At 56.7% G+C, this 24,728-nt stretch overlaps 10 protein-coding genes across 10 annotated transcripts; 3 read left to right on the top strand and 7 right to left on the bottom strand.

The window, feature by feature from the left end:
- Window positions 1–2,837: 2,837 nt before the first annotated feature.
- Window positions 2,838–3,517, bottom strand: PHYSODRAFT_520806 (hypothetical protein; the record flags this gene model as incomplete). The annotated part of the gene is made up of 4 exons (XM_009535442.1): window positions 2,838–2,907; window positions 2,960–3,086; window positions 3,169–3,338; window positions 3,408–3,517. 4 exons carry the CDS (start codon window positions 3,515–3,517, stop codon window positions 2,838–2,840), a joined length of 477 nt encoding a protein of 158 aa, XP_009533737.1.
- A 151-nt stretch (window positions 3,518–3,668) lies between these two features.
- Window positions 3,669–5,854, top strand: PHYSODRAFT_317965 (hypothetical protein; the record flags this gene model as incomplete). The annotated part of the gene is made up of 6 exons (XM_009535441.1): window positions 3,669–3,690; window positions 3,771–3,889; window positions 4,002–4,524; window positions 4,620–5,093; window positions 5,174–5,714; window positions 5,785–5,854. The coding sequence occupies 6 exons, from the start codon at window positions 3,669–3,671 to the stop codon at window positions 5,852–5,854; spliced, it is 1,749 nt and encodes a 582-aa protein (XP_009533736.1).
- A 986-nt stretch (window positions 5,855–6,840) lies between these two features.
- On the bottom strand, window positions 6,841–8,512 carry PHYSODRAFT_317964 (hypothetical protein; the record flags this gene model as incomplete). Its single annotated transcript, XM_009535440.1, has 3 exons — window positions 6,841–6,877; window positions 6,942–8,174; window positions 8,247–8,512. The coding sequence occupies 3 exons, from the start codon at window positions 8,510–8,512 to the stop codon at window positions 6,841–6,843; spliced, it is 1,536 nt and encodes a 511-aa protein (XP_009533735.1).
- Window positions 8,513–9,295: 783 nt separating this feature from the next.
- On the bottom strand, window positions 9,296–10,204 carry PHYSODRAFT_317963 (hypothetical protein; the record flags this gene model as incomplete). Its single annotated transcript, XM_009535439.1, has 4 exons — window positions 9,296–9,637; window positions 9,729–9,812; window positions 9,893–10,027; window positions 10,112–10,204. 4 exons carry the CDS (start codon window positions 10,202–10,204, stop codon window positions 9,296–9,298), a joined length of 654 nt encoding a protein of 217 aa, XP_009533734.1.
- A 284-nt stretch (window positions 10,205–10,488) lies between these two features.
- PHYSODRAFT_317962 (hypothetical protein) lies at window positions 10,489–11,797 on the bottom strand (the record flags this gene model as incomplete). The annotated part of the gene is made up of 6 exons (XM_009535438.1): window positions 10,489–10,600; window positions 10,667–10,738; window positions 10,814–11,160; window positions 11,238–11,268; window positions 11,337–11,401; window positions 11,486–11,797. The coding sequence occupies 6 exons, from the start codon at window positions 11,795–11,797 to the stop codon at window positions 10,489–10,491; spliced, it is 939 nt and encodes a 312-aa protein (XP_009533733.1).
- A 774-nt stretch (window positions 11,798–12,571) lies between these two features.
- Window positions 12,572–12,978, bottom strand: PHYSODRAFT_378730 (hypothetical protein; the record flags this gene model as incomplete). The annotated part of the gene is made up of 2 exons (XM_009535437.1): window positions 12,572–12,782; window positions 12,875–12,978. Coding segments are annotated over 2 exons (315 nt in total), but the record flags the coding sequence as incomplete, so codon positions are not given.
- A 3,533-nt stretch (window positions 12,979–16,511) lies between these two features.
- On the bottom strand, window positions 16,512–17,827 carry PHYSODRAFT_521121 (hypothetical protein; the record flags this gene model as incomplete). Its single annotated transcript, XM_009535436.1, has 7 exons — window positions 16,512–16,645; window positions 16,719–16,841; window positions 16,912–17,034; window positions 17,135–17,257; window positions 17,334–17,456; window positions 17,546–17,665; window positions 17,761–17,827. The coding sequence occupies 7 exons, from the start codon at window positions 17,825–17,827 to the stop codon at window positions 16,512–16,514; spliced, it is 813 nt and encodes a 270-aa protein (XP_009533731.1).
- Window positions 17,828–19,045: 1,218 nt separating this feature from the next.
- Window positions 19,046–20,284, top strand: PHYSODRAFT_518355 (hypothetical protein; the record flags this gene model as incomplete). The annotated part of the gene is made up of 1 exon (XM_009535435.1): window positions 19,046–20,284. The coding sequence occupies one exon, from the start codon at window positions 19,046–19,048 to the stop codon at window positions 20,282–20,284; it is 1,239 nt and encodes a 412-aa protein (XP_009533730.1).
- Window positions 20,285–20,355: 71 nt separating this feature from the next.
- PHYSODRAFT_337752 (hypothetical protein) lies at window positions 20,356–23,855 on the top strand (the record flags this gene model as incomplete). The annotated part of the gene is made up of 4 exons (XM_009535434.1): window positions 20,356–21,090; window positions 21,159–21,420; window positions 21,526–21,787; window positions 21,872–23,855. 4 exons carry the CDS (start codon window positions 20,356–20,358, stop codon window positions 23,853–23,855), a joined length of 3,243 nt encoding a protein of 1,080 aa, XP_009533729.1.
- A 227-nt stretch (window positions 23,856–24,082) lies between these two features.
- PHYSODRAFT_264714 (hypothetical protein) lies at window positions 24,083–24,643 on the bottom strand (the record flags this gene model as incomplete). The annotated part of the gene is made up of 2 exons (XM_009535433.1): window positions 24,083–24,196; window positions 24,317–24,643. 2 exons carry the CDS (start codon window positions 24,641–24,643, stop codon window positions 24,083–24,085), a joined length of 441 nt encoding a protein of 146 aa, XP_009533728.1.
- Window positions 24,644–24,728: the final 85 nt, after the last annotated feature.

Here is a 24,728-nt window from a genome sequence, read left to right as displayed (position 1 = left end):
TCGCTGCACTACTCGCCGTCCTAGGTTAATAATGCAGGTTAGTGCGGGCCCTATTGGGGGTCCGCAACGCACTATGAGGTGACCGGCTGGGGGCTGCCTTCGCTGCGCCCGGCAGCTACTCGTACTTAGTGGAATTCGTACTTAGTGAATAAGTGTGACGATTTTGTGACGGACGGACAGCGCGTCTTTCTGATTGATTCTTAGGATTGATGTTTAGGATTGACAGGTGACCACATCCATTTATGGCTACAAGTCAAGCTGAATGTTCCAACAGCACCTGCAATTGTATTTCGCGGAGCAGTTGTGCTAGCCTTGACGGTGAAGAATTCAGCGTTGGTAGTTTGAATGTGCGAGATGCTGGCGAGGCTTGGCGTTCGCCGGGAGTGGGAGGAGGTTTAGTGGTGTGATGTCTTTTTTAGGGGTGTTAAGACAGTTCCACGTGGTGATCGTGGACGACGTCGACAGATTTACGTGAAGTATCTCGATAATCTTCTTCTACAACCGTGACAGCTTTATTGGAGGTGCTACTTGTCAGCGATGAGCGCTCCGAAGGGAATCCCTCAGAAGCTGGTAATGGTGAGGCATCTGCAAGTAGGGCCAACTGCGTAACTAGCGGAGATGTGGTGAATTTTCCGGCATCGACATCAAGAGCTGCCGGCGATGATACGACAGTGCAATCGTCGCTGCTCAAAGACCTGCCAACATTGTCTTCGTCTTTTTCCGCTACAGCCGCCTGCGCCGTCGACGTAGAGTCAAATGAGCTGAGGAGAATAGTAGAACAGTGCGCGTCCATCATGACAAATGTGAACTCCAGCGGTATCGACAACTAACCAAACTTTCGATTGAGACCTTTACTTTGTAATGCTAAATTTTTAACGTTTCGCAAAACAATGAATGACCAAAAACCGGGGTTACAAAAGTTGTCACCTTTTCCTGATTCCTGCTGTTTACTGGGATCTGCAACTTGAGATTAAACAGAGACTGTCATTTCTTGGGTGGCCCAGAGAACTAGGAAGCAACGTTAATGCTGCAGCCAACATCGGATTATATCCAAGCTAGATGTGGCTTTACACAGTCAGACATGAAGTCCTACGTTTGGATGTAGGTGCATGCATCTGGGCTAGTACGCGCAGACGCGTGATAAAACGAGCCGACCGACGCGCTCCACGAAGCTCATGCCACCATACCAGTCGTTGGACCCCTACCTCAATTTGAAATTGAAACTCCACGATTACGTAGCTTTTCAGATTGCATAAATGTAGGAAGTACTTGGAGCATGCATGTACGACCTCTCTATTGAACGCGTGCCAGACGCGTTTCGGCCCCCCGCCGGGGGCCTCGTCAGTGGCTTTACCAATCGAGAAGCTCTCTCTCTCTCTCTACGTGCCCTCCTGGGCGGTCGCCCCTACGACGCTTCTAGAATTTCCTAAAGATCTGTCGTGGGTACGACTCTGGTGTCGTAACCGTGTACCCCCACCATGGGGTTACACCTACGTGCCTGCAGCACTTCCAACAATAAATATATCAGATTACATAATGTTTTTACAGTACTCTGAAGCTGAATCCTAACTCAAGCGCGGTTTTGAAAGTTCTCTATTGAAGCGATTTCCGCAGCCTGTTAAACCGGTTCAGATCCAAAATTTGTGACAGAAAAGAGATAGGTATTGTATCGGTCAAAAGTCATGATTCCAAGAGCTTCGGTTCGTTTTGGAGATCCCTACCTCGACATACAGGGTAACTCTGCGCGTAGAATCCGAAAATAATATCTATTTTAGCCGATTCCAAGCTGTCTTGGAGATATGGACCTTCGAATGATGCGGCCTCGGCCAACCGTGACTTCCGAACAGGGTTGCTTCGTTTTTACAGCAATAGCGAATGTTCATTGGTCGAGACCACAGAAACATCTGTAAAGTAGCGGGCTCAAAACTACTTCCCATCTGGAAAAAGATCCATTTTATCATAGCATATTTAAAGCATAAATGTTGGTTTTCATAGTAGACTCTGCTACACAAAAGACTGTCATTCATTAGTTATTTCTCGACAAAAAAAGCTAGCACGATGTCGAGGACTCCCACTTATGTAGCTGCCTGTCCCCTGCTTCGAATACGTAGCCGAAACGAAAAGCTTTCGAATGGTGGCCTGCTTGTTCTAAGCTAGCGAAAACTTACCATGTTATGACCGATTGAAAAATTGGTATCATGTTTTGTGTCCGATACAATAACACTCGGGAAATTCGATACATTACAGATATGACAAGACAACAGGATACACTTGAGCTACAGGATACGCTACGGATATTTTACAAAACACGGTGAGCTGTCAGAATATCGATTCACTTGAATATTACGGCCCCGAAACAGAATTATTTCAAAAATATTGCCCCGAAAAGGACCCCCCCCCCCCCAAAACAAAATCGAGGTCGATAGATCGATCTATTTGAGCCCTATTTGAGCCCTGGTTTGGATTGTCGTAGCTCGATTTATTAGCCGGCCTAAATAGACCGATCTGTTCCTTTCTTTGACCTCATTTTATTAAATCGACCTCGATTTATTTTAACTCGAGGAGAGCTCCAAGAACACTATAATTATAGATACATACTTCAGTTCTCCTCTATGGTTCTGTGGTTGGATGGTTGGATCTCGATGAAGCGTGCAACTCTAGTTTCAAGAACCTCTGTACTGCTCCCATTAGCGAAATGTCGATATCCCGTCAGGTCGGAGATGCCGTATCGACGATGAACAGCGTCATCGGGTCTTCTGCAGAATAGTAAGCGAGACGCCGTGGGGCCCCATCTTGTTCTTCTACCTTCCCCGGTACCAGCAAGACCGACGGAGTGTTCAGGTCGCGGAATTGCTGATGCAAAGCTCGCGAGTTCTCCAGCAAGGGCAGCACATGGTTGCGGAACTCCTCGAAGCCGAAACTCTGTCCGTCCAAAAACAAATACGTCTTTCATTAGCACACAGCCCGCCTCTTAATCTCGACAAAGGAATAAAAGAAACTTGCCAGGAATTCCAGCACAAACCTCCCGACTCCGACCAGTCCACCACCTGGAACTCTATTGACGTGGCCCTTCCAGCTCTTTGCACCTGTCCATTGCCGTCGCGTGTCAGTCATCAACTAGTCAACTACTGCACAGCAGTATCCACCGCTAAGTGGAGGACATCGTACCGAATAAGCTCACGTCGAAGCTCCAGTCTCGGATACCGTAGAAGGGCAGCGAGAAGGACTGGTAGGCACTGCCCTCCTGAGCCCTATCCGACACGAAGACGAGGCGGTACTGCGAGACGTAGCAGCGTCCTTCGCCGCCGTAGAAGCAGCCGCCCTGCCCCGGATAGCCGCTGCAGACAGACAGCCAAACGCCGCGTTAATAGGAAGAACCCAGTCCAGTTATAACGGCGACTACGCACTTGCCGCTCTCGACCGCGAGCTTCACGTGGTGGATCAGGAAGAAGAAGTTCTCGTACGGAGACACGAGGTACGGCACCGCCCCGTCGTGGAGCTCCACGTTGATGCTCATCGGGATTTAATTTTAGATAAAGCACACGGGTTTAGGCGAAATATACCCGATTCCCGGTACTTGTTTGGAATTCAAAGTCCCTAACCCCCCTTCGCAATAGCTCACTTAACTTTCGTCGGACGGAGGAGGAGGAGACTGGTCGCCGTTAGAGATGCCGCTGCTGTCGTACGAAGGTGCGCGCCAGCGGGCGCTGGAGGCCTGCACCTGACCCATAGAATGGAGCGCTAAGTCGTCTGGATGCTGCCACTTGCAGGTGTGGAGGTGGACCTCCCGACGGATCTGGCGGGCATCCACTTCGAGCTCACCGCGGGGACGCTCACGATCCACTGCCGCGGCTTCACGGGGGACGTCGTGCTGTCCAAGCGTACGTGCGCAGCAGTCGATACATTGCCTCAACGCTGTGATCTGTGTAGTTAACGCGCCTTGACTGCGACTGACAGCTGCGGTTGGAGCCTCCACTCGCAAGCAGCAGCAGCAACAACAGCAGCAACAGCAACAGGCTGCCGCCTCCCCTAGCAAGAAGCGTACCATTGACTTGAGCGCCAGCGACGATGACGATGATGATGAAGCGGACGCCAAGCGGCTGCGACCCAACTTCCTCAACGAGGCGGAGCAGACTTTGCTGCTTGCCCAGTTGGGGGACGACTCTCAGAGCTCAAGCAGCGGCCAGAAACCCAAGGGCAAAGGGAAGAAAGCCAAGGCGGAGCGTGAGGCGGAAGCAGCGCCTTCTGCCGACGAGCAGTCAGCTGACTCTGCCTCGGAATCCGCCCCAGTGAAAGCGGGGAAGAAGACGCCGACCAAGAAGAGCAAGAAGAAGGCCGCCACAGCTGCTGCGAAGGGGGCCATGAACTCGTTCTTCTCGCCGGAGCCGAAGAAGTCAACAGCCCCCAAGCCGACGCCTGACTCCAACAAGAAGCGTGCCCGAACACCCAAGTCACGCCCTGATCCTTCTCCGAGTAAATCCATCAAGGAGCTGGTTGCCGGGCCCCCAAAGCCCAAGCCGACAGGTGCGTTCTGCTACCAAAGAACAAGGGGGAGCTGCCATGCATCCGACTTGGAGGTGCATCAAGGCTCACATGTCTTCTCCGTTGATTTGTTGCAGCTGGCGCTAAGTGGGAAATGCTGGAGGCCTTGGGCAACATTCCACCTGAACGTTGGGGCCACACAGCAACCAAGATCTCAGAGGAGCGCGTAGCGGTCTATGGAGGTACCGATGACGAAGAGCGTACGCTCGGGGATTTGCATGTCTTCGACATGAAAACACACCGCTGGACGACCCCGCTTAACTGTGACACGATCACGCGCACGTGGCACGACGCCGTGTTCCTGGCTTCGAAGAACTTGGTGCTCGTGTTTGGTGGTGAGCGCAATGCGGAGGCTGAAGGCGAGCTTGACATCCTCTCGGACATTGCGGTGCTAGACACCGAGTGCTTCCTTTGGTACCCGCCAGCAATTCGTGGTTCGCCACCCTCTGCGAGAGGTGGTCACACTTGCACTGCCATTGGCAATGAGGTGGTAGTGTTCGGTGGTAGCCGAGGACGCAACCGACAGAGTTCCGTGCACGTCTTGGATACCGGTGAGAGAGTTGTGCGACCTGTCCAATGTTGATTGTACATCAGCTGCTAACACTATCGTTTTCCCGATTAACCGCTGTAGATGACTGGAACTGGAAGGCAGTACATGTAGAGGGAAAGCCGCCGAGTGCACGCACGTACCACAGCGCTGTGGCTGTGGGCGACGACCAGATCGTGTACTTTGGAGGCAATGACTCCTCGAAAAGCTTCAACGCGGTTCACGTGCTCACGAAAAGTGAGAAAAAGTCTGGCGAGGCTACGTGGTCGTGGTCTCACCCGTCTGTGGCTGGAGTACCCCCACAAGCACGTACGGGCCACTCGGCGACGCTGCTGGAGAACGGGAAAATTCTCATTTTCGGCGGTTGGGACCCTCAGCGCGACGATGACAATGCCTCCGCAACCGTGTTCGACGACGCCTTCCTCTTGGACACAAAAGCGTGGGGATGGCAGCCTGTAATCTTCGCTGAGGAGGGAGTTGCTGCGGCTGCGTACCGCGGGCGTGTTGGACATGGCGCTGTGCTTGACAGCAACGGACGCATCCACCTTTTCGGTGGGCAAAATAGCGCGGAACAGCGGCTCAAGGACATCTGCACGATTACAATCTCGCAGAAGGAGGACGAACAGCAACCAAACGAGCCCGAGGGCGAAGCTCAAGCCGCGAGCAGCGCAGCAGCTACAACTAGTGCTTTAGAGGCCAACAGCTCTTGAGATGCTTGAGCTCAGAGCTAACCTGGTGCCAATGAACCGTGTAACACAATTGTAAGAAAGTTGTGGATTGGAATTTGTCGTTACCCTTTTGAGTTGTTGGGGTTCTAAACCCCAAAGGCAGTGACGCCTACCAGCACCACTGTTTGTCACCGAATAAATGGAGGAGCGAGGAGAATGTGTGTGAAACAGTCGCTGTCGATCACTCCATGATGTCGTCGAGTTCGAGGGCGACGCTATCAAGGAAGCTGTTCATGTTTTCGTCGTCCATGGACACACTTGTGTCAGTCGAGACTGGTACATCAGCATCATCAGCGGCTTCAAGGTCGAGGTCATCTCGTTCGCTCCTCTCCTCCTTCATCTGGAGTAGCGCGAGGTTGGCCTCTTTCTCAGCAGCCGTGCCAGCGGACGAGTCCTTTGTCGGCGGCGGCTCAATGTCGGGTGAATCGTGCTGCAGTAGCGTCGGGAGGTGGGCAGGTAAAGGGAAGACTGGTCTGATCGCGCCTTCATTACTGACAGGCCCACCTGCCAAGTAGTGGAGAGTGCGGGTACCAGCGGCGGCATTGATCGCTGGAGGGTGAAAGAGCGAGTTGAGTGGGGGCGGCACGAACGTCGGCGGTGTTACCAATGACATCGACTCGTTCTTGCCAGCCTCCGGGTGCTTGTCGTGAACCTGACGCATGCGCTGCTCGTCCCCCGCTGATAGCGATGAACGCAACGCACCACTTGGGAGTAACGCGTCAGTAGCCGGCATTCCTGATGACAGCGTGTACTGCTGACCCAAAGTTTGACGTCCCAGCGGTGGCACCATCGAGTGCGCGTGGTGTTCCTGTCGTTGTCCAGCTAGTACTCCAGTCGGAGGAAGCGGCGTCACCTTCCCACCCGCGTACGAAACACTACCGACGTTGTAGATATTACCCTCTTGAGGCCCCGGTGGCGGCTGCAGTAACATGTTTTGTTGTGGTTGAAACTCCATGTGCGGTGGCGGATTCTGAGCAACGGGAATCGACTGCGCTGCGGCTGATTCCTTGTTGGCCTGGTTCATCAGCCACTTGCGGCGCGCGGCCGAGTTGAATCGGTTCTTCACTGCGTTTTCGGTGCGTCCAGGGAGCAGCTTGGCGATCTCACTCCACTTATTGCCCAGCTTTTGCTGCCAACGAAACACCATGTCGTCCTCCTCGGGGGTCCACTGGCCCTTGCGAATACGCGAGTCGAGGTGGTTGCACCATCTCTCTCGACACTGCTTCCCAATGCGCCCAGGCAAATGCAGCGCGAGATCGCACCAACGAATTTTCCCCACACCGTAGCGCGTAATGAGGTTTGTCAGAATTCGATCCTCTTCAGGAGTCCAGGGCCCCTTAATCAGACCTGGCTTCAGCACCTTGTTCCAGCGGTGAAGGCACTGGACGTCTGTGCGCCCATTTCCCAGCGTTTCTGCGATCATCTTCCAGTTTTTGCCGCCAAAGCGCGCCACTGCGACACGAAGCCGTTCGTCCTCGTCGCGAAGCCACTTTGTTGGTGTTTGAGCACTACCGCCAGCTTTACTTTGGCCTTGATGAGCCGACTTGTCCTGGGATGAAGGCGTGTGGTGCTGCTGCTCTCGAGGAAAATACCTCGATTCTTTCGGGTCCTGGACGAGGTGTGGGCGAGTGTCTTGCGGTTGGCCAAATAGCGGAGCACGGTGCATTTCCTGATTACTTCTGCTGTAGCCGGCACTGCGGTTCAGCCCAAAAGGTCCATGGGAAGACGAAGGAAACGATTGCTGGGGTATCTCCACCAACTCGGGAAGTCGTGCTGCGTGTTGCTGCTGATGTTGCGGATGCTGATGCATAGCACCACGTATGTCGGCCTCCAGTTCGTTGAAAGACATTTTCAGCTCGGAATCTGCATCCGCAAGCTCGGCGCCGTGACCTGGTGAATCATGTTCCCTGTTGTTGTTACTGCTATCGTCACTGAAACTCCCATCCAGCTCATCGTTGCTCGACACCGAAGTATCTCCATGCAGTTTGAATCCACTAGGACCAAAGGCCTGGACGAGAAATTCCTCACGCGGGGAGCATTCACTAGCCGATCGGTGCGATGGTGGCAGGAAAACATTGTGGTCAAAGCGCTTCGCTGAGAGCGCATCGTGGTCCAGTTTCAGCCTGCGCTCGAACACATCCTGGGGCTCTTGGGATAAGGAGAAGCTGCTCTTGTAGTCGTGGGCACCACCATAGCTGCCATGGAACTCGTTGTTGAAATCGTGGCTATGCTCTTCTTCATAGTTGTTGTCCTGGTCGTCCTGGTGATGTTCAGTCGTCTGGACTTGATTTGACGATGCTTGACGGTATCGAGAATCCAACGTTGACGAGGAAGATGGCACCAATTGGAACGCATCACTCGCGCTGATCTCTATTAGGCAAACCAAATGAGCAAGAAGATAAGCATTACCAAAACTTATACAAAGGCACGTACTCTCGCTGAACGGAGGCAAGTCGGGTCGGCGCAGCGCTCCAGGATAGGAAGCCGGGGGTGGCGGGTAGTCACGCTCTGACGGGGAAGATGGCGTTGCAAAGCTGGCAGCTGCGAGGTTGTTGTCGTTAGTGAGGCTTTGGTGGCGTTTCCGATTCGGAGGTGCGCGTGTGTTGTCAGTGCCGTGGAGTAGATCGTCAAGATCGTCCAGGCCCGCGCACGATAAACTCCTTTTGGGCGACGGCCTAGAAACACGGCAATTCATGCATTAGCCATCCAGATCATACGACAAACAAGAAATGGGTATACTAGCCAACATACCTGCTGAGCGCTGAGCGTGGATGCATGGCAGATGCGAGCGGCTCGTGGGGTCGGGAGCGTACGTACTCAAATATCAAAGGCTACTGGCAGAACTCACCAAGACGACGAATGCCACCAGCCATATCCTTGGCACCCTCTCGCTTTGTCGTCCCGGCTGGAGGAGTTGAACAGCTCGCGTGCTCTCCTCGGCTGCGAATGCGCTTTGGTGCTAGGAGGCTGTTGTCGCTTTTCTCCATCGTCGCACAACTCCCAAAAACAAAGAAGCATAAATAGGTTAAAACGCATAAAGGATTCTCCGCCAACCAGAAAAGAGTGCCGACCGTCGGCACTCTCGGTTTGCCCCACTTGCACGAGCGAGTGGCATCATCGTAGTCATGATTCGCACAAAAGTAGCTCGTGCTGGCTCCGATAGAGTCAAGCCAGCAAGAGTCTAATGCACGCCCCCCAAAAACCAGAGATACACGATCGATCCCCCATTGCTTCCCGTCCTGTTCACCATGACATGCTCCGAAGATAGCACAGCACACCTTTGCCAAAGGAATCGCACCTTCATTTTGTTTCAGTTTGCTTTGCTGCTGCCGGCCGAATCCTTGTCCTGGGGGATGCATGCCCCCATCCGCTGTCTGCGGTAGAGCTCTATGCAGTAGGAGCAAACGAGCTCCGACAATGCAGGCGTCCTGGTCCGAACCTTCAGTGCTCGCCTGCCTGCTATTCATATCGTCCATACTTACTCGCTGGGGATACCGACCGAGCGCAGCTTCTCCTCGAGCGTCTTGAACTCCTTCTCGTTGATGGCGTTCAGCTCCTCGTCGACCCACTCCTCGATGCCGCGCACCTCCGGGATGTAGTGCTTCAGCATGTTCTCCACGCCGTGCTTCAGCGTGACCGAGGAGCTCGGGCAGCCTGCGCAAGAGCCTGCCAGCTGGACCTGCACGAGCCCCGTCTTCTCGTCAAAGCCCTTGTAGAAAATGTCGCCTCCGTCGTCCTGCACCGACGGCCGGATGCGCTGCTCCAGCAGCTCCTTGATCATGGCCACCACCTCGTCGTCCTCCGGCAGGATCGTCGTGTCCTACGCGCGCGTCAACGTCAACACACCGACACAGTGACGCTATCAGTGTCCCTGTCGACAGCTCGCACCCCCAAACAAACCACCGTCTCACCGTGACGATGGGCTCATCAGACATGACTTCCTCGTCGGACGCGAAGAAGTCCATGATCGTCGCGAAGATCTCGGCATTCAACGCCTGCACAGCCACAATGCACACGCAGCACGCTAGTTAGTCCAGGCGCCAGGCAGAAACGAGCCAGCCAGTCAGCCACGTACGTCCCAGTCCTCGTCCTCCGTCTTGGTGACCGAGATGAAGTCCTTGCCGAAGAACACGCGCGTCACGCCCTCGATCTGGAACATCTTCTTGGCCAGCGGCGAGCGGCGCACCTCCTCCGAGTTGGGCGTAAAGTCCTGGCAAGCAACACTCCGAGAGTTAGTCTTCAGGTAGAATAGTCACAGCTGCAGAGCCCGCCGTAGACGTAGGCGCATACGCACCACGCCCGTCGTGAAGCGGTCGTCCAGCACGGCGCGCCCCGGGAGGAACTTGACGCTCAGCGGGTTGGGCGTCGGCTCCGTCTGGATGAACATGGAGCGCAGCGCGCCGCCGCGCGCCAGGAAGGGCGACGTGGCGCGGGCCTGCGGGGCGGCGAACGCGCGGCCGGCCACAGGCTGCGCGTGCACGAAGCGGGCGGTGGAGGCGGCGGCGCTGCGGCGCGCGAGGGCGCGCAGGAGCTGGCGGCTGCGTGGGAACATGGCGGCGGGCACTAAAATGATTACCGTGATGCCGAGATATTGGGTGGAGTTTTGGCCAATCCGGTGAAAGGCAACATGTACGGATTGCAAGTTGCAATGTTCAGGTTGTATTGAATTTATCATTCCGACGCGCCTTGAACGGGGGTTCCGTCTTTATCCCAGAGCGGGATGTCTAGCACGTTGGGCCACAGGCAGTTGTCGAGCAGCAGGTCGTACAGGAACGCGTGGAGCCTGGCCCAGAACGCGCAGTAAAGTTAGTGGATCCCATGTGCTAAACGGCGTTAAAGTGGCACGTACCACTCGGAGACGAAGGGCACGTTGGCGATGTTGATCTTGGCGGCCGTGAGCGAGAAGTCGAGCACTGGTCGACTGCAACCACCACGGGTGCATGCACAAGTTAGTAGCTAGTTCCGAGTTCATAACAAAAAAAACAGTTACACGCACTCAGTGAAGGACAGGTTGAGTCCACCGAAGCACGGCCAGTAGTCGGCCAGCGGGTTGAGCGTCACTCGCAAGGTACCGACAAGCAGCAGGTCCCGCAGCGACAGATAGACGGTTGCCCCCACGTGCGAGACCATCTTCAGATCGGCGGCAAAGGTCTTCTTGTTGGCGACAATGCGGATCCCGACGTCCAGCGTCACCTCGTCCGTGAGCGTGTTAGCGGACACGAACTTGACTCCGCAGATTTTTGGGGCATCCGACCCCAAGTCTAAGTGCGCGAGAGTCAACGCGCTCATGAAGGCAGGCTTTTGCTTTTCCAGAACGGGCTTCAAGGCATAATTCACTGAGTTCTAAGCACGCATACGACAAACGAAGCAAAGTCAATCACCCGAATGGCAGCCCCTTCACCCTCTCACACAAGGCTTACCTCGATAGCTTTCTTCAGATACGGCCAGCCACTAACACAAAACAGAGCTCATAAGCTTGATGGTGTAATGGAACTCTGGCCCCAAATGATGCTACGTACGCGACGAACACCTTGTTGAGCCACTCGGCTTGATCCACATCGGGATAGCGCATCCAATTCGGAATCTGTTACGCAAAGCAGACAAAGCCGTCAGCACATAAGACAAGACAAACAACAGGAGGGTGTGGGTGTAACAGACTAGTACCAACATGAAAGTGGTCGAGTTCAACTGTTGCTTGACGAGCTCGGTGGTCTCTATAGTGGACGAGAGCTCGTCGCTGCATGCGTCTTCGCCGCCGAGTCTTGAACGTAGCATAGCCCCAAATGTAAATTAGAACACTCGCGGCTCCGATGCCGAAGACCACGTTGCAGGTGCTCGTCAGGTACACGACCACAGACGACAAAGTCCAGGACGAAAATTGCTGGGGTTGGTTGCAGAAGTGCGCAAGAACTCCCGCGAGCGCAAGCGGCAGGAAGACAGACTCATCCGAGACGCCAGCAGCGACCGCCACGACTAGCATAAAAGCCAATACGCTAATTGAAGCAGGCTCTGGTTCAACTATCCCCTCAACGGAGTCATCGAGCTGGCTGGATTCATATCGGGCTGCTGCATTGGCATCCGGCTTCGTATTTACAGGAGGAGGTTTCACCGCGTCAGGACCTGGCGGCTCTTTATCAACAGGGTCGTCCTTGCCAGGCAATGCAACTGGCACGGTATCGCTTTGGTTGGCCTTCGTAGAGGGGCTTGTAGCGCGAAATGAGAGGGACCGAAGGGACGAAAACGCTTCAGTACTGTTGCTGCTGCTGGAAGTCGAGTCCGATGTCACATCCGTATTCGCTTTGGTAAATCGTTTCCAGGGGCTCGGCTTTGGAGAGGCGGTGCTTGTTTCGACAGGGGACGAAGGCGCCTCTGTCGCCGTACTGCTCATTGGACTTCGTGTCTGTTGCTGCTTTTCATGATGAGGGAAGATACTGGGCCAACGCATCGGCTGTCTTTCTCCAGTCATGCTAGAAGAGCGGGTTGGTGTCAGCATCGTTCTGCCAGCAGAAACAATGCGGGTTGCTGGGTCAATCACTAGGCGCTGTGTTAGCTTCTCGCGAGTAAATGCTGAGCTGCTTGTCGGACTGGAGCTTGGGCTTGCAACACTGGACGCGCACTGGCTGCTTTCAACTCCGGTCTGTGATCGCGATTCCTCGCTGTCACTATAGCGTCGAGCAGGTTCAATGGCCGAAAGTGTTGACGGGCTCCGAAACAGCTCACTGTCCAGGGTGGTGGCTCGCCTGATCGCTAAGTGGATGCATTTCACCCACAGCAGCATGCGAGCCTGGTTCTCCTCGAAGAATATAAAGCCCTGGGGCTGTAGGCGCAGCGTGTTCTTCTTCTTCCAGGTTCGCACCTCCACGCAGAAACATTTCTCCATGACGATATTGGCGTTGTCCGACTCGAAGCTCAGCACTGCGTCCGCAAGCGACAGCAAGTACACAAGCTCCGTCCGCGCCTCATTGCTGCGAACGCGAACACAACACAACACAAGGCAAAGAGCTTGTAAGCCACGAGAGCCAGGGGAGCGAGCCACTGCCAGCACAAACTCACACACTTGTAGATCTCCAGCGCGTGCTTCATGGTGTTGGCCACGACGAAGTGCGTGGACTTGGACAGCAGGAAGCGCTGCCGCTGCTTCTTCTTGCGGTGCACGACCATGTACCCTTCGATGGAGTTGCGCGCGAGCGACGACGTGTTCTCCGACGTGCGGGGCATGCGCACGGGCCGCTCTGCGTCATCAGGAGTAGGAATCGCACCAGCACCAGCACCACCACCAGCAGCAGGGACGCTGCAGTCGAGCGGCGCCTCCGAGCACACTTCCGCCACCGAGACCTCCTCCATCGCAGACGTCGGGGTCGGCAGTGGCATCCGGTCCAAGAGAGAAGTGAAGGAGGTTGCAGTGCCCAACCACGCTGGTGCGCCGCATATAGGCCGGCGGCGGTTGCTTCCATGTTGAAGTGGTCTCGTACTTAGTCGCGTTTTCAATGTGGTGTGGCGCACACAATCACATGGCACGCGTAAAGTGTGAGGGGGAGGGCGCTCATACGAACACGAAGAAGGCGAGGAGAGATACACCAAGCTCCGGTGCCCGCTCTCCTTCTACGGACCCACTCCGCCAGCATGGACGACACGGCCCAGCGCAGTCTGCTACTATGGGTACGCTTTGCACACGCCACCGCTGCTGCTGCTGTCTCTGTGTCCATCTAGGACAAGGAGCATGGGCAGATCCTGCTGTCGTCCCGGATTCAAACGTTTGAATGAGAAAGGTTCGCTCGAACTCACTCAATGCCAATGCTATTGCTGCTGCTGTTACTGCTGCTGCAGGTCCAGAGCTTCCACGAGAAGCTGGCGTCGGACGCGCAGATCTCGAGCATGGAGGATCTGTGCGACGGCGTCTTCCTCTCCAAGATCATGCACCACATGTGAGCTAGAGCTGCTGCTAGCTGCCGCTGGGGGCCACCGCCGCTGTTGCTGCCGACAGACGACCGACTAATTTCTTTTCCCTTCCCTGCTGCTATTGTGCAGTGACGCAGAGTACGTCATCTTGGAGCAGATCAACGAGCAGCCAGGGGGCAACTGGGCGCTCAAGTCCAACAACCTCAAGACGCTCCTCCGCGCGGTGGAGCTGTTCTACACGGACGAGCTGGGCCAGATCTGCCATGCCGACGAGATCGTGGACCCGCTGCTGATCGCCAAGGAGAACGACGTGCACGAGGTGGCCAAGCTCACGGAGCTGCTGCTGGGCTGCGCGGTGCAGTGCCCCAACAAGTCCGAGTACATCCACCCCATCATGCAGATGGGCGCGTCCGAACAGGCCAGCCTCATGCACGCCATCGAGAACCTCATGCACCGCTTCCAACCCACGTCTCCAGGCGGAGCGTCGAACGCGAGCCGTCGCAACTCAATGGCCCACGGGGCGTCTTTTGACGAGGTCGCGTCCCAATCGTCAATGTCGTCAGCGTCGGCCACTGCTCTGGCGGCGGGGAGTTCCGCGGAGGCTCTAGCTGCACAACTTGCGCAGGCATTGGAGCGAAGCTCTTCGATGGAGCTCAGGTACTTGGATATGGAGCGCGAGAAGCGGGAGCTGACGGAGCGATTCGAGCACACCCTGTCGGAGCACCGAGAGCTTGCTGACAAGTACAAGGCGCTCGAGAGTGAGCGCGACCAGCTCCGCAACGAGCGCCAAAACACTCTCACGCGCGACAACAAGAAGATCCAGCAGATTGTCGACAATGAAGTCCACGCCCTGCAGATGCAGATGGAGGAGAAGGACCTGGAACTGAACCGTGTAAAGCGCGAGTCGGGGGAGCGTCTCATGGTGCTGGAAAACGAAGTCCGTCGCCAGGCCGATGAGCTCGACATTTCGCGCTCGAAGCTCGGCACGCTGAACAAACTCGAAGCTAGCGTCACCAAGTACAAAAAGAAATTGGAGGAGATGAACTCGTTGCGTGGACAAGTGCGCGAGCTGGAGACTCTCAACGCGCAGTATTTGGACAAGGTAGTGGACCTGGAGAGCACGATCAAGACCATGCCCGGACTAAAGAGCCTCGTGGAGAAGTATAAGAATCAGGTTGTGGAGCTCGAGACGGCCAACGTTCAGGCTAGCTCGAATCTCAATGTCAAGGAGCAGAAGATTCGGAGACTGCAGGAAGAACTGGATAGCGCGCTGGGAGGCAAAGAGTTCCTCGAATCACAGGTGGAGGAGCTCCGCACGCAGCTCTCGAGCATGCAGTACCGGGAAAGCACTGACGATGCAATGGCTGCTGGTGAGAGCAGCGCGGTGAATGGAAGCGGTCTAAGCGCGGACGTGCTGCTTGGGCGTGACTCTGTTAGTGGCTTGAGGGAGCGTCTTGCTCGATTAGAGCGTGAAAATGCCGAGTTGAAGAGTGGGAACGCTGATGCAGGGCAGGCAGAATTGGCCAACGATCTGGATATGGCAGTCAAGGCGAAGAAGGCGATGGAGGTGTCACTGTTTCAGATGCAGAAACAAAACGATCAACTCTCAGAAGATCTACGCAACGCTCGGATCCAAAACGAGCAGCAGCAGCAAATGCTGTCACAGCTTCAGCAGGTTCAGGCTAACCCTCCCCAGCAGCTACAGGCGCAGCAGCAACAGTGGCAGAGTGCACCGGATGGACCCGAGCCGATGCAGGTTTCAAACGATATGGCTATGAGCGAAGGTGCAGCTGCAGCAGGAGCTGCCGGGTTTGGTACGGCTGCCGCACTCGAAGCTGGTGTTGCAATGGGGCCGGGCGTGGCCATGCAGGTCCCTGTAGCCACCCCTGGTTCTGTCGTGGTGACAAGCAGCAACAATGCGCTTTCGTCGGCCCAGATCGCGGAATATCAGGACAAGCTGGAGAAACTGGTACGTGAACAACGAGTGTCAGCGGTTTATTTGATTTACTCACTCATTGACGTATTGTGTGTTCGTGTTACTTCAATACAACAGGAAATCGAAGCGGAGGCTGTGGACTCGCTGCGCGCAACGGTGACAGAACTGACAAAGCGTCTGAAGGAGAAGGAGTCTGTGATCAACGAGCTTTCGGAGCAGCGCGCGAAGTTGGAGAACTACACGAAGAAGACGCTGCACGCCGTGCAAACCAAGTACATGGTGGCCGTGAGCTCACACCGCAACCAGATCAACGAGAAGCAGGAGCGGGTGGATTTCCTCGAGAAAAAGATGAAGGAGATCCGTGCCTCATACTCTCGCGAGCAGGCTCTCATGATGTCGTCATTCTACGAGGTACAGCACGATGACTTGGAGTATTATTTTCTTACTTTGTTGGTGCTAATCGATACGTGGTTGCGTGGACAGATTGGAACGGAGATGCAGCGCCGTACCATGATGCCCCAAGGTCCCGCTGCCGGAGCCCCTGGCGCAGGCTCGTGGCTTGCAAACAAGAGGACAGAAGAGCGCGCCAAAAGGCGACAAGGCGCATGAGCAGAGCCAAACTAGGCTTTGCTGTGGTTGAATAGCGCGCCCAATTTCACTCATAACAGGCAGAAGGGGGCGCGCTGTCGTGCTCTGATGACGATAAAGAAGGAAAAAACTCCGTTGTACGAGGTGGGGATATATCAATCTGAACAAACGAAGGGATTTGTGTCATGCATGCTGTTGATCGTGGTGGTTGTTGTTGCTGCTTCTCTCGCATATTGTCCTCGCGTTCTCCTTGATGGAACAACGGCTAGGCTCAGTCGACAACGTTGACGCCCAAGTTGACGAGCGCGCGCGTGGCCTGCTGGCATATCCGATCGTTGGTGGAGCGCACGAGTGACTGCAAAGCCTCCACTCCGCCCAGCTCCACGATCGCTTGCTTGTTTTCCGCTGTGCCACGTGCAGTACCCCCCTGTGTTAGTCCTTGGTGACGAATGCTTAAGTAACACAAAGCTAAACGTACGATTGACCGATAGGTTGCGTAGTGCACGGGCTACTTGGGACTGCAGCTCGACGGATTCCGAGTGCGCGCCGTCAATGATCGGCTTCAAGCCGCCTTTGCGTGCAATCTCCACCTCGTTGGCATCTGAAAGACACACACACAACAGCGTAAGTTGTTGAAAGACGAGCGAAAGGATGGGAGCTTGGACTCGCACCGTTGACCGCCAGATTCGCGAGCGCTGCGATGGCCTCCACAGCGACGCCGATCTGGCGGGAGCTGGCCAAGTCAATGAGCGGTTTGATGCCGCCCGCCTTGGCGATCCGCTCCTTGTTGTCCACTGCCAGCACGTATTGGATAGCAACAACCAGAACAATGATCAGATACGTCAACGCGCATATCACCTCACTGCTGTATCCGTTTCGCCACAAGCACCGCACCGTTCACTCCGAGGTTGGCGAGAGCCTTGGCCGCCTGCCGCTGCACGTGCTCGTTCGTGCTGCCCAGGAGGTCGATGAGCATGTCGATGCCTCCTTCCGTCGCCATCTTGGACTGGTTCTCCGCTGCGCCCAGCAACAACAGAAACAATCAGCCCGAAGCCCCCCCCCCCCCACGCGCAACGACGAGAGCGCCCCTTACAGTTGACCGAGAGGTTGGCGAGTGCGTGCGCTGCCAGACGCTGCACCTCCGTGTCCTTGGACTTGGTGAGCGGCAGCAGCAGCTGCAAGCCGTCCAGCTCCACAATCTGCACCTGTCGGTCGGCTAGCCGCAGCAAGCAACGCAAGCACCCACACGTCAGCCGCGCAATCAATTCGGCAGACAGTCAGTCAGTCAGCCAGTTAGCTACGCACGCTTGACGGCCTCGTTGGCCAGCTTCTCGGCCACCTCCCGCTGCAGCGCCGTGTCCGCCGAGCGCGCGTAGACGATGAGCCGCTGCAGGTTCACGCGCAGCGCTTCGGTGAAGGCCTCATCTGCACGCGCACACAGGAACAAAGTTAGAGGGCTCCGAGGCTACAGGCTCTAGGCTTCGGGCGGGCGCGCGCTGCCACCGCCGCCTGCTGCGCACCGTCCGTCTCGTCGAAGGTGAACTCGTCCTTGCTGCCCTTGGCGCCCTTGGCTCCGGCGTTCCCCATGGCGGCGCCGCTGGTGCGTAAAGTGAAGGGACGCGCGCAATTTAGCGATAGCCATAGAGGGCCACTAAAGATACTTTCGAGTGGGAGACCAATCAGCGTGCCTTATTTCTTAGCGATAGCGGTCAAATCGTATTACCTACAACGCCCCTGCACTATACAGGCAGGCAGGGGCTCGGTCGGAGCGGCTTGAGAGCGTTTGGGCCATGCCGACTGGTGGCCTGGTCCACGGACGTCGGGATCGGCGCGTCCAGTTGAGGTTTCTTGACGTCGTTGTCACTGCTGCTGGAAAACCTCCGAGTGATAGCCGACAGCACGCTACTAGACCTCTGCAACCAGCGTTGCCCGTCGTGTGATGCACAGGAGCTCCTGATCTCGTGGCGCCGAAGCGCCTTGAGCACCCTGTGATGTCCCGCGTTCGCAGCGAGACGCGCGGCGTTCCACCCGAAGGCGTCTCGGAGCTTCATGTCGGCCCCGTGCTTGAGGAGCAGGCGCACGAGCTTCGCGTCCCCGTTGGCGGCTGCTCGGAGGAGCGGCGTCTTGCCGCAGCGGTCGACTGCATTCACGGACGCGCCGTGCTGCAGCAGCAGTCGGGCCACCTCGAACTGCCCCCACGAGGCGGCGACGTGGAGAGCTGTCGCGCCGTAGCCGTTGCGGGTGTCCACCGCGGCGTGGTGCTCCAGCAGGAAGCGCGCGGCTTTGACGTCCCCGTCTCGAGCTGCAACTAGCAGCAGCGTGTACCCGTACGCGTCGGTTGCGTTGACATCCTGATCAGGGACTAGCTGCCGCGTCGAGCATGGACACTTGTGGGCGTTCCCCATATCGCCGCTGCGTTGGCTCGTCTCGTCGACTGCAAGAATGAACCCCCCCCCAAGGCAAGCTCGTTCGCAATGAATCCATTGGCACGGGACGGAGCTGCTCGCGAAACGTGCAGCGCGTTAGATAAGCTCAGCAGACTAAGTCTGTAACACCGGGTGGGTGTGGGGTCAGCTCCCAAGGCGTCACGACGAGTCGAAATCACGCGGCAGCACCGGCAACCAGCAGCAGGAAGAGCGGCGATTCGCCCCAAAGGGAGCAGTGTCGTACGACAGACAGCGCGTGCGCGGAGATGGCAAACAATGGACAGCCGTCGTGCATGTTGAAGCTACAGCAGATGGCTACATCCGAGAATGCTGTTCTCCCATTGGCCCACTCTCGAATTCTCCGAGGAGCTCTTGAGGCATGACGCCGACGGACTTGTCGCCGCTGCCGGGCGTCTCGGCCGCCGTGCACGCCGCCTTCCCGGCGCTCGTGGCCATCCCGCAGCTCGTGGAGGAGATCAGCGCCATGCTGGACTACTCGGCGCTCTGGAGCCTCGAAGACGCGAGCTCCATCGGCGACTTGCGGCTGGTGAAGCGCGTGGCGGCCCACGACCAGCAGCGCGCAACGGCTGTGGACCCTCCGCCGTCCGATCTGGCTCGCCGCGCGTCGTTCTCCGCCGCTGTGGCCGAGGCCGCCGAGGAGGGGCATCTGGCAGTGTTCCAGTGGCTGGTGACGCACTACGTGTCGAACCGTTGGGACGTGACGGACGCCATGGTGCGCGCGTCGAGACACGGCCACCTGGACGTCTTGCAATGGGCGCAGAGCCACGAGGAGCTCGCGCGGTTCCAGTGGACGACCAAGATGATGGTAGTGGCGGCTATCGAGGGCCACTTTGACATTGTGCGCTGGCTGCACGAGCACTCGTCCGCGCCCGGGTCTCCGCACGTGATGGACTGCGCAGCGGAAGCGATGGACCTGCCAATGCTGCAGTGGCTGGCGGTGAACAGAATGGAAGGCTGCACGCCGTACGCCATGGACAACGCAGCGCGCAAAGGGAGCCTCGAGATTGTGCAGTGGCTGCATACCCATCGGACGGAAGGATGCACGACCGGCGCGATGGACGGAGCCGCCATGAACGGACACCTCGAAGTGCTCCAGTGGCTACACGCCAACCGCCACGAAGGCTGCACAGCGTCGGCGCTGCACTGCGCCGCGGTCAATGGGCACGCTGACGTCGTGCGATGGCTGGACGAGAACGTCGCGGTGGGCAACCGACGCCGCGCCTTCGCGTCTGCAGTGCGCTGGGGCCACCTCGAAGTGGTCAAAGTGCTGGCCAAGTACTGCTCCGTCAACGCCAGCGTGGACACGTCACGAGAGCTCGCGGCTGCTCGTCGACGGGCCGAAGCAGAGCTGCGCGTCTCAGATACGTCGAGCCTGCTGCGGGCGAGGAGGGAGCGCATCCTGTACTCGCAGCGGATACTGGACGGCCCCGCCGAGGAGAACGCCGTGTGGTACGGCCACCTGGAGATACTGCAGTTCCTCTTCTCGAACGGCATGGTGTCCAAGCACGGCCGCTCCCGGGCGGAGCTGGCTGCGACCGCGACGGCGCGAGGCCACGCGACTGTGGCGCAGTGGCTTTTAGACTTTACATCGGCGTAAATCAGAGTGCCTTCACTTCAACATGCACCCCTAAAATGTACGTTTTCTGAAAAGTAGTCAAAAGCAAATCGATGGCAACGGCGTCGGTGGTCGATCGCGCCGTCCCCGGTGCAGGGCCGCTCGGCGACGTGCTCTCGACGGTCTTGCAGCTCTGCGGCGAGATGAAGGAGGCCAAGTGCGCGTGTACCAGTCTCCACGGTCGACTGAAGGGCGTCTTGGACGAGCTGCAGACGATGGAGGAGAGCGGACAAGTCCCACAGAAGGAGTCGATCGACAAGTTGGTGCGGATTGTAACGAATTTCCTGCGCCTTCTGGAGCGACGTCGAGAGACATCGCTCGTGTTCCGCCTGGTGGAGTCCGACACGATAGTGGAGGAGCTACAGCATGTTAGCGACGACATCGCGGAGCTCTTCGAGGAGTTGGGGGTCGTCACGGTCAACTGGGACGAGCAATGGGATCACGACACCAAGATACACAAAGACGTGCTCGTTGCTTCAGCGAAGAACTGCTCTACTGTACTTCGCGATCTCCCGGACCCACGAGCTCACGTGGAAGCGGCGCTAGTTCTCAAATTCGCGATGCAGCAGCAAGCAGCGGAGGAGGAGGAGGAGATCATGGAGGGCATGAAGTCAATGCTGGCGAATATTGCTGCGTATTCGAAGGCAAACGTGAATGAGCTGCCACCGTGGTTCATCCCGCCATACGCAGTGCAGCTCGACTCACGCCATTCGCACGCGGATCGTTTGGGTCTGTTCATCGAGGAGTGTGGGGACGTGGACCGAACGTGGTGGTCAAGCGCCTCTTTTGTGACGATATGGTGAACGATGAGCGCATGCGGCTCCAGGTTGAATGAGAGCTGAGTCTCCTTCACAAGCTCAGCCACCCGAATGTCATCAAGATGCTCGGTGGATCACACGTCAGCTCGCCGCCGTTCGTTGTGAGTGAGAATGCAACCGCAGGAAATCTCGGGGCGTTCCTCGTTCGCGATGAGGATAACAAACGGTGCTTGTGGCGACTGCTGTATCAGGCTGGTCTTGGCTTGGAGTACCTTCACCACAAAGGCATCGTGCATGGAAATCTGAAGCTGAACAACATTCTCGTCGGAGTGGATGGCGTCGCAAAGCTGTCAGACTACGGTGTGACTGCGGTACGAGCCTGTTGTTCTCGCTTGGTGGCGTCTCCAACGACCGTATCGGGTACATTGAGATGGTTCGCGCCCGAATGTTTCACGTCTCGACCAGGTTTTGCGTCCGACATTTACTCGTTCGCCATGTGCATGATCGAGGCTTTCATCGGTGAACCCCCATTTGTATTCCTCAGCGACGATGATGTCCGTGATAATGTGAGGAAAGGAATTATTCCACATCGGCCGGATGGGATGGCGACTGACGTGTGGGAGCTGGTGAAGTCGATGACGAGCTTCGACCCGAGCCGACGTCCGCCACTTCAGCACGTGCTGGAAAAATTGAAAGAGTTTGCTGGTGATGCAACAGTAGATCCTGGGTCGGTTGAAATGTGGTGCGGGGCTTGCAAATCGGTGGTGTTAAGTGCATCTAACTGTTGCTCACACTGTGGAGCTAAGCTCAGGGAACGGAGTGATGATCCAGTGGTTTTAGATGTATGCTCTACCGAAAGTGCAGAATCCACACCACGTCAGGCAAACCCGCCAGACGCTAGTCCAGATTTCGAGTTGCAAGAGTTCAACGAAGTGTCTGAATTGCAGGACGACGACGTATACGATGTATCCGAACCGGAAGACTCCAAGCCTGTGTTGACAAGCGACAGCTCGGTTCCTGAGCTTTTAGCCGCGATCCAAACTGGTGGCGCTGCTAGATGCGAGCAAGCGTTGCTCCTCCTCCTAGAAGTGTGCATTGACGACCAGCCACGGGAGCTGCTGTGTGAGGAGAATGGGACTTCGGTTTTGGTGGATGCGGCCAAACGTTGCCACTCGTACTTCGGTCAGCTCTCCGCGCTCAAGTGTTTAAGTTGGATCTCAAGCTTTGATTCCAGATTCCCGCGTCGCGAGTACGACGAGCTGCGAAAAGCTGTTCGCAATGTTACAACACAAGAGCTTATCTCTGTTACGAGTGCTCTCACTGACGGCAATAATGAAGACAAACTCAAGGCGCTGATGTGTTGCGCATGTGTGGCCACGGCAATCGATAGCGACGAGCTGGATGACTTTGGAGTGGTAGCGCTTATCATTCCGCTGCTTAGAGATGCCGATGCTGCCATCACAGCTTGGGCAGCGGATACTCTCGGAAATCTTGCGGTGAGGGGCGTGTTTGCGGACGAAAGTATCGTGGCAACGTTGGTGAAGCTCTTGGAGACCGGATCGGCGGCCCAAAAATCATCCGCTGCGTTTGCTTTGGGTCAACTCAGTAGCGTCAATGCCTTCAACTGTGAATCGATCACGAATGGCGGGGCGATTTCATCTCTGGGACAACTCTTGCAAACTGGTAACGACACGCAAAAAGCTCTGGCGGCGTTTGCTCTAGGCTCCCTTGCTACCTGTGAAGTCGGTCGCACAAATATTGTGAACGCCGGGTTATTACCTCGCTTAGTCGAGTTTGCTTCCACGGGAACGGATGCACAGAAGGAGTACTCGGCATTCGCCTTGGGTTGGCTAGCCCACACCGATACAATTTGCGTGTTGATCATAAGCAGTGGGGCCATCTCGGCTTTGGTGAGGCTCGTGCGATCCGGAACGGAGGAGCAGAAGACGCAAGCAACGTTGTCCTTGGCAAATCTTGCCATCGACTGCACTGACAGCACCGCGGCAATATTCGTGAACAAAGGGGTCGTTCCAGCACTCATGTTGCTACTGCAGCGTGGGTCCGACGATCAAAAGGAGAACGCCGTTCGTGCGTTGGCGAACTTGGCGGTGAACAACGCACGAAGCTGCGCTGCAATTACGAATGAAGGGGCCATACCGTCGCTGGTGAAGCTGCTTGGAACAGGGACTGGCGCCCAAAAGGGGCTGGCAGCGTTGGCTTTGGGACCCTTGGGTGCGACCAACAAGGACAACAGCACGCTCCTACGTGAGGCCGGAGTGTTCGGGCTCCTGGCCGACCTACTTCGAACCGAGGAGGTCGAGCAGGAGCAACACGCGGTAACTGCGCTGGAGCACTTGACTGCTCACAACAAAGACAACTTGAAGGCAGTCGCGCGCGAAGACGTCGTACCTCCGCTGGTCGCACTTTTGCGTGATGGTTCGGACGCTCAGAAGGAGCTGGGGGCGGTCATTCTTGGCCGACTTGCAGGAACGCAGGCCAGTCGAGAGAAAGTTGCTGCTGCAGACGAAGCCACTCCGCTGCTCGTGGGTCTCGTGCGGTCTGGGACAGCAGCGCAAAAGGAAGAAGCTGCTCTCGTGCTGGGCCGACTCGCCAAAGAAGACGCGAGCAAGGCGGTGATCACGAACTTGGGAGTGATCGGATTGCTGCAGGAGCTCCAGCGGGCTGGAACTACCGGCCAAAAGCGGAAAGCTCGAGTCGCCTTGAAAGCATTTTCCGAAGATGAGGCATGTAGCGGGGGCTCGAAGCGAAGACGCAGTGGCACGCCCGATGAGTAGTATTTGGGATAAACTGCGTCCCGAGTATATAGGCGAAAGTGTGAATGGTTGAGCGCTATTCCGCTTCGAGACAAACGGAGCAAGCTCGATGTGTTGCGTGTCAAAAAGATAGTTTTCAATATAACAATCTGCGTCTGCCTTCCGAGCGTGGCCCTGTTCCTGAAGACCCACGCAGCGGACCCAGCACCTGGGACGCAAAGTCTCTACAGTAGTCGCTAGTCGTCGATCTACTTGGAGTAGACCGGCACGTACTCGACCACGCCCTGCTTGTTCACGATCGTCTTCTTGATGTTGCGCAGCTGCTTCTTGCTCATGGTCTTGAGTCTGTGCGTGCGCGAGATCTGTAGTAAACACAACCAGCCACAGCAATAGCAACAGCAACAATATTGCATCAGCACCCTCCACTACCTCAGCTACCTCAACAGAGCCAACAGCAGCAGCAGCAGCAGTAGAGCACGCACCACTTGGACGGAGGCCGACTTGAGCTCGTTCTCCTTCCGGCGCTTTTCCTTCTCCTCGCGCGCCTGGCGCTTGGCGTCGCGCTCGGCCTGTCGCCGCGCCTTAATCTCCGCCTGTAGCTCCTTGAGCTCCTTGAGCTTGGAGCGCTTGAGCATCTTCTCCTCCCACGTCGTGCTCAGCACCTTGGTGCCCTTGAAGCCCTGCGCCGAGAAGCGCGTCTTCTGCACCTTCTTCCACACGCGCCCGCTCACGGGGCGGCCGCGCGGAGGCCCCGCAGCCTTGGAGGCGGTCGTCGTGCTGCTGGGCGTGGGCTCGGCGGTCGTCGTCATGGTCGTGCACGTCTCTTCCTGCTCTGCTGGAGCTGACTCGGCTGCCTTTCAGGTCGACTATTGACTGGACGGTATATCGCGAGTG

The sequence above is a fragment of the Phytophthora sojae genome (genome assembly GCF_000149755.1).
Source record: "Phytophthora sojae unplaced genomic scaffold PHYSOscaffold_8, whole genome shotgun sequence".
Lineage (NCBI taxonomy): Eukaryota > Oomycota > Peronosporomycetes > Peronosporales > Peronosporaceae > Phytophthora > Phytophthora sojae.
The sequence above is the reverse complement of the archived record's forward strand: the minus strand, read 5'-3'. Positions and strand labels throughout refer to the sequence as shown.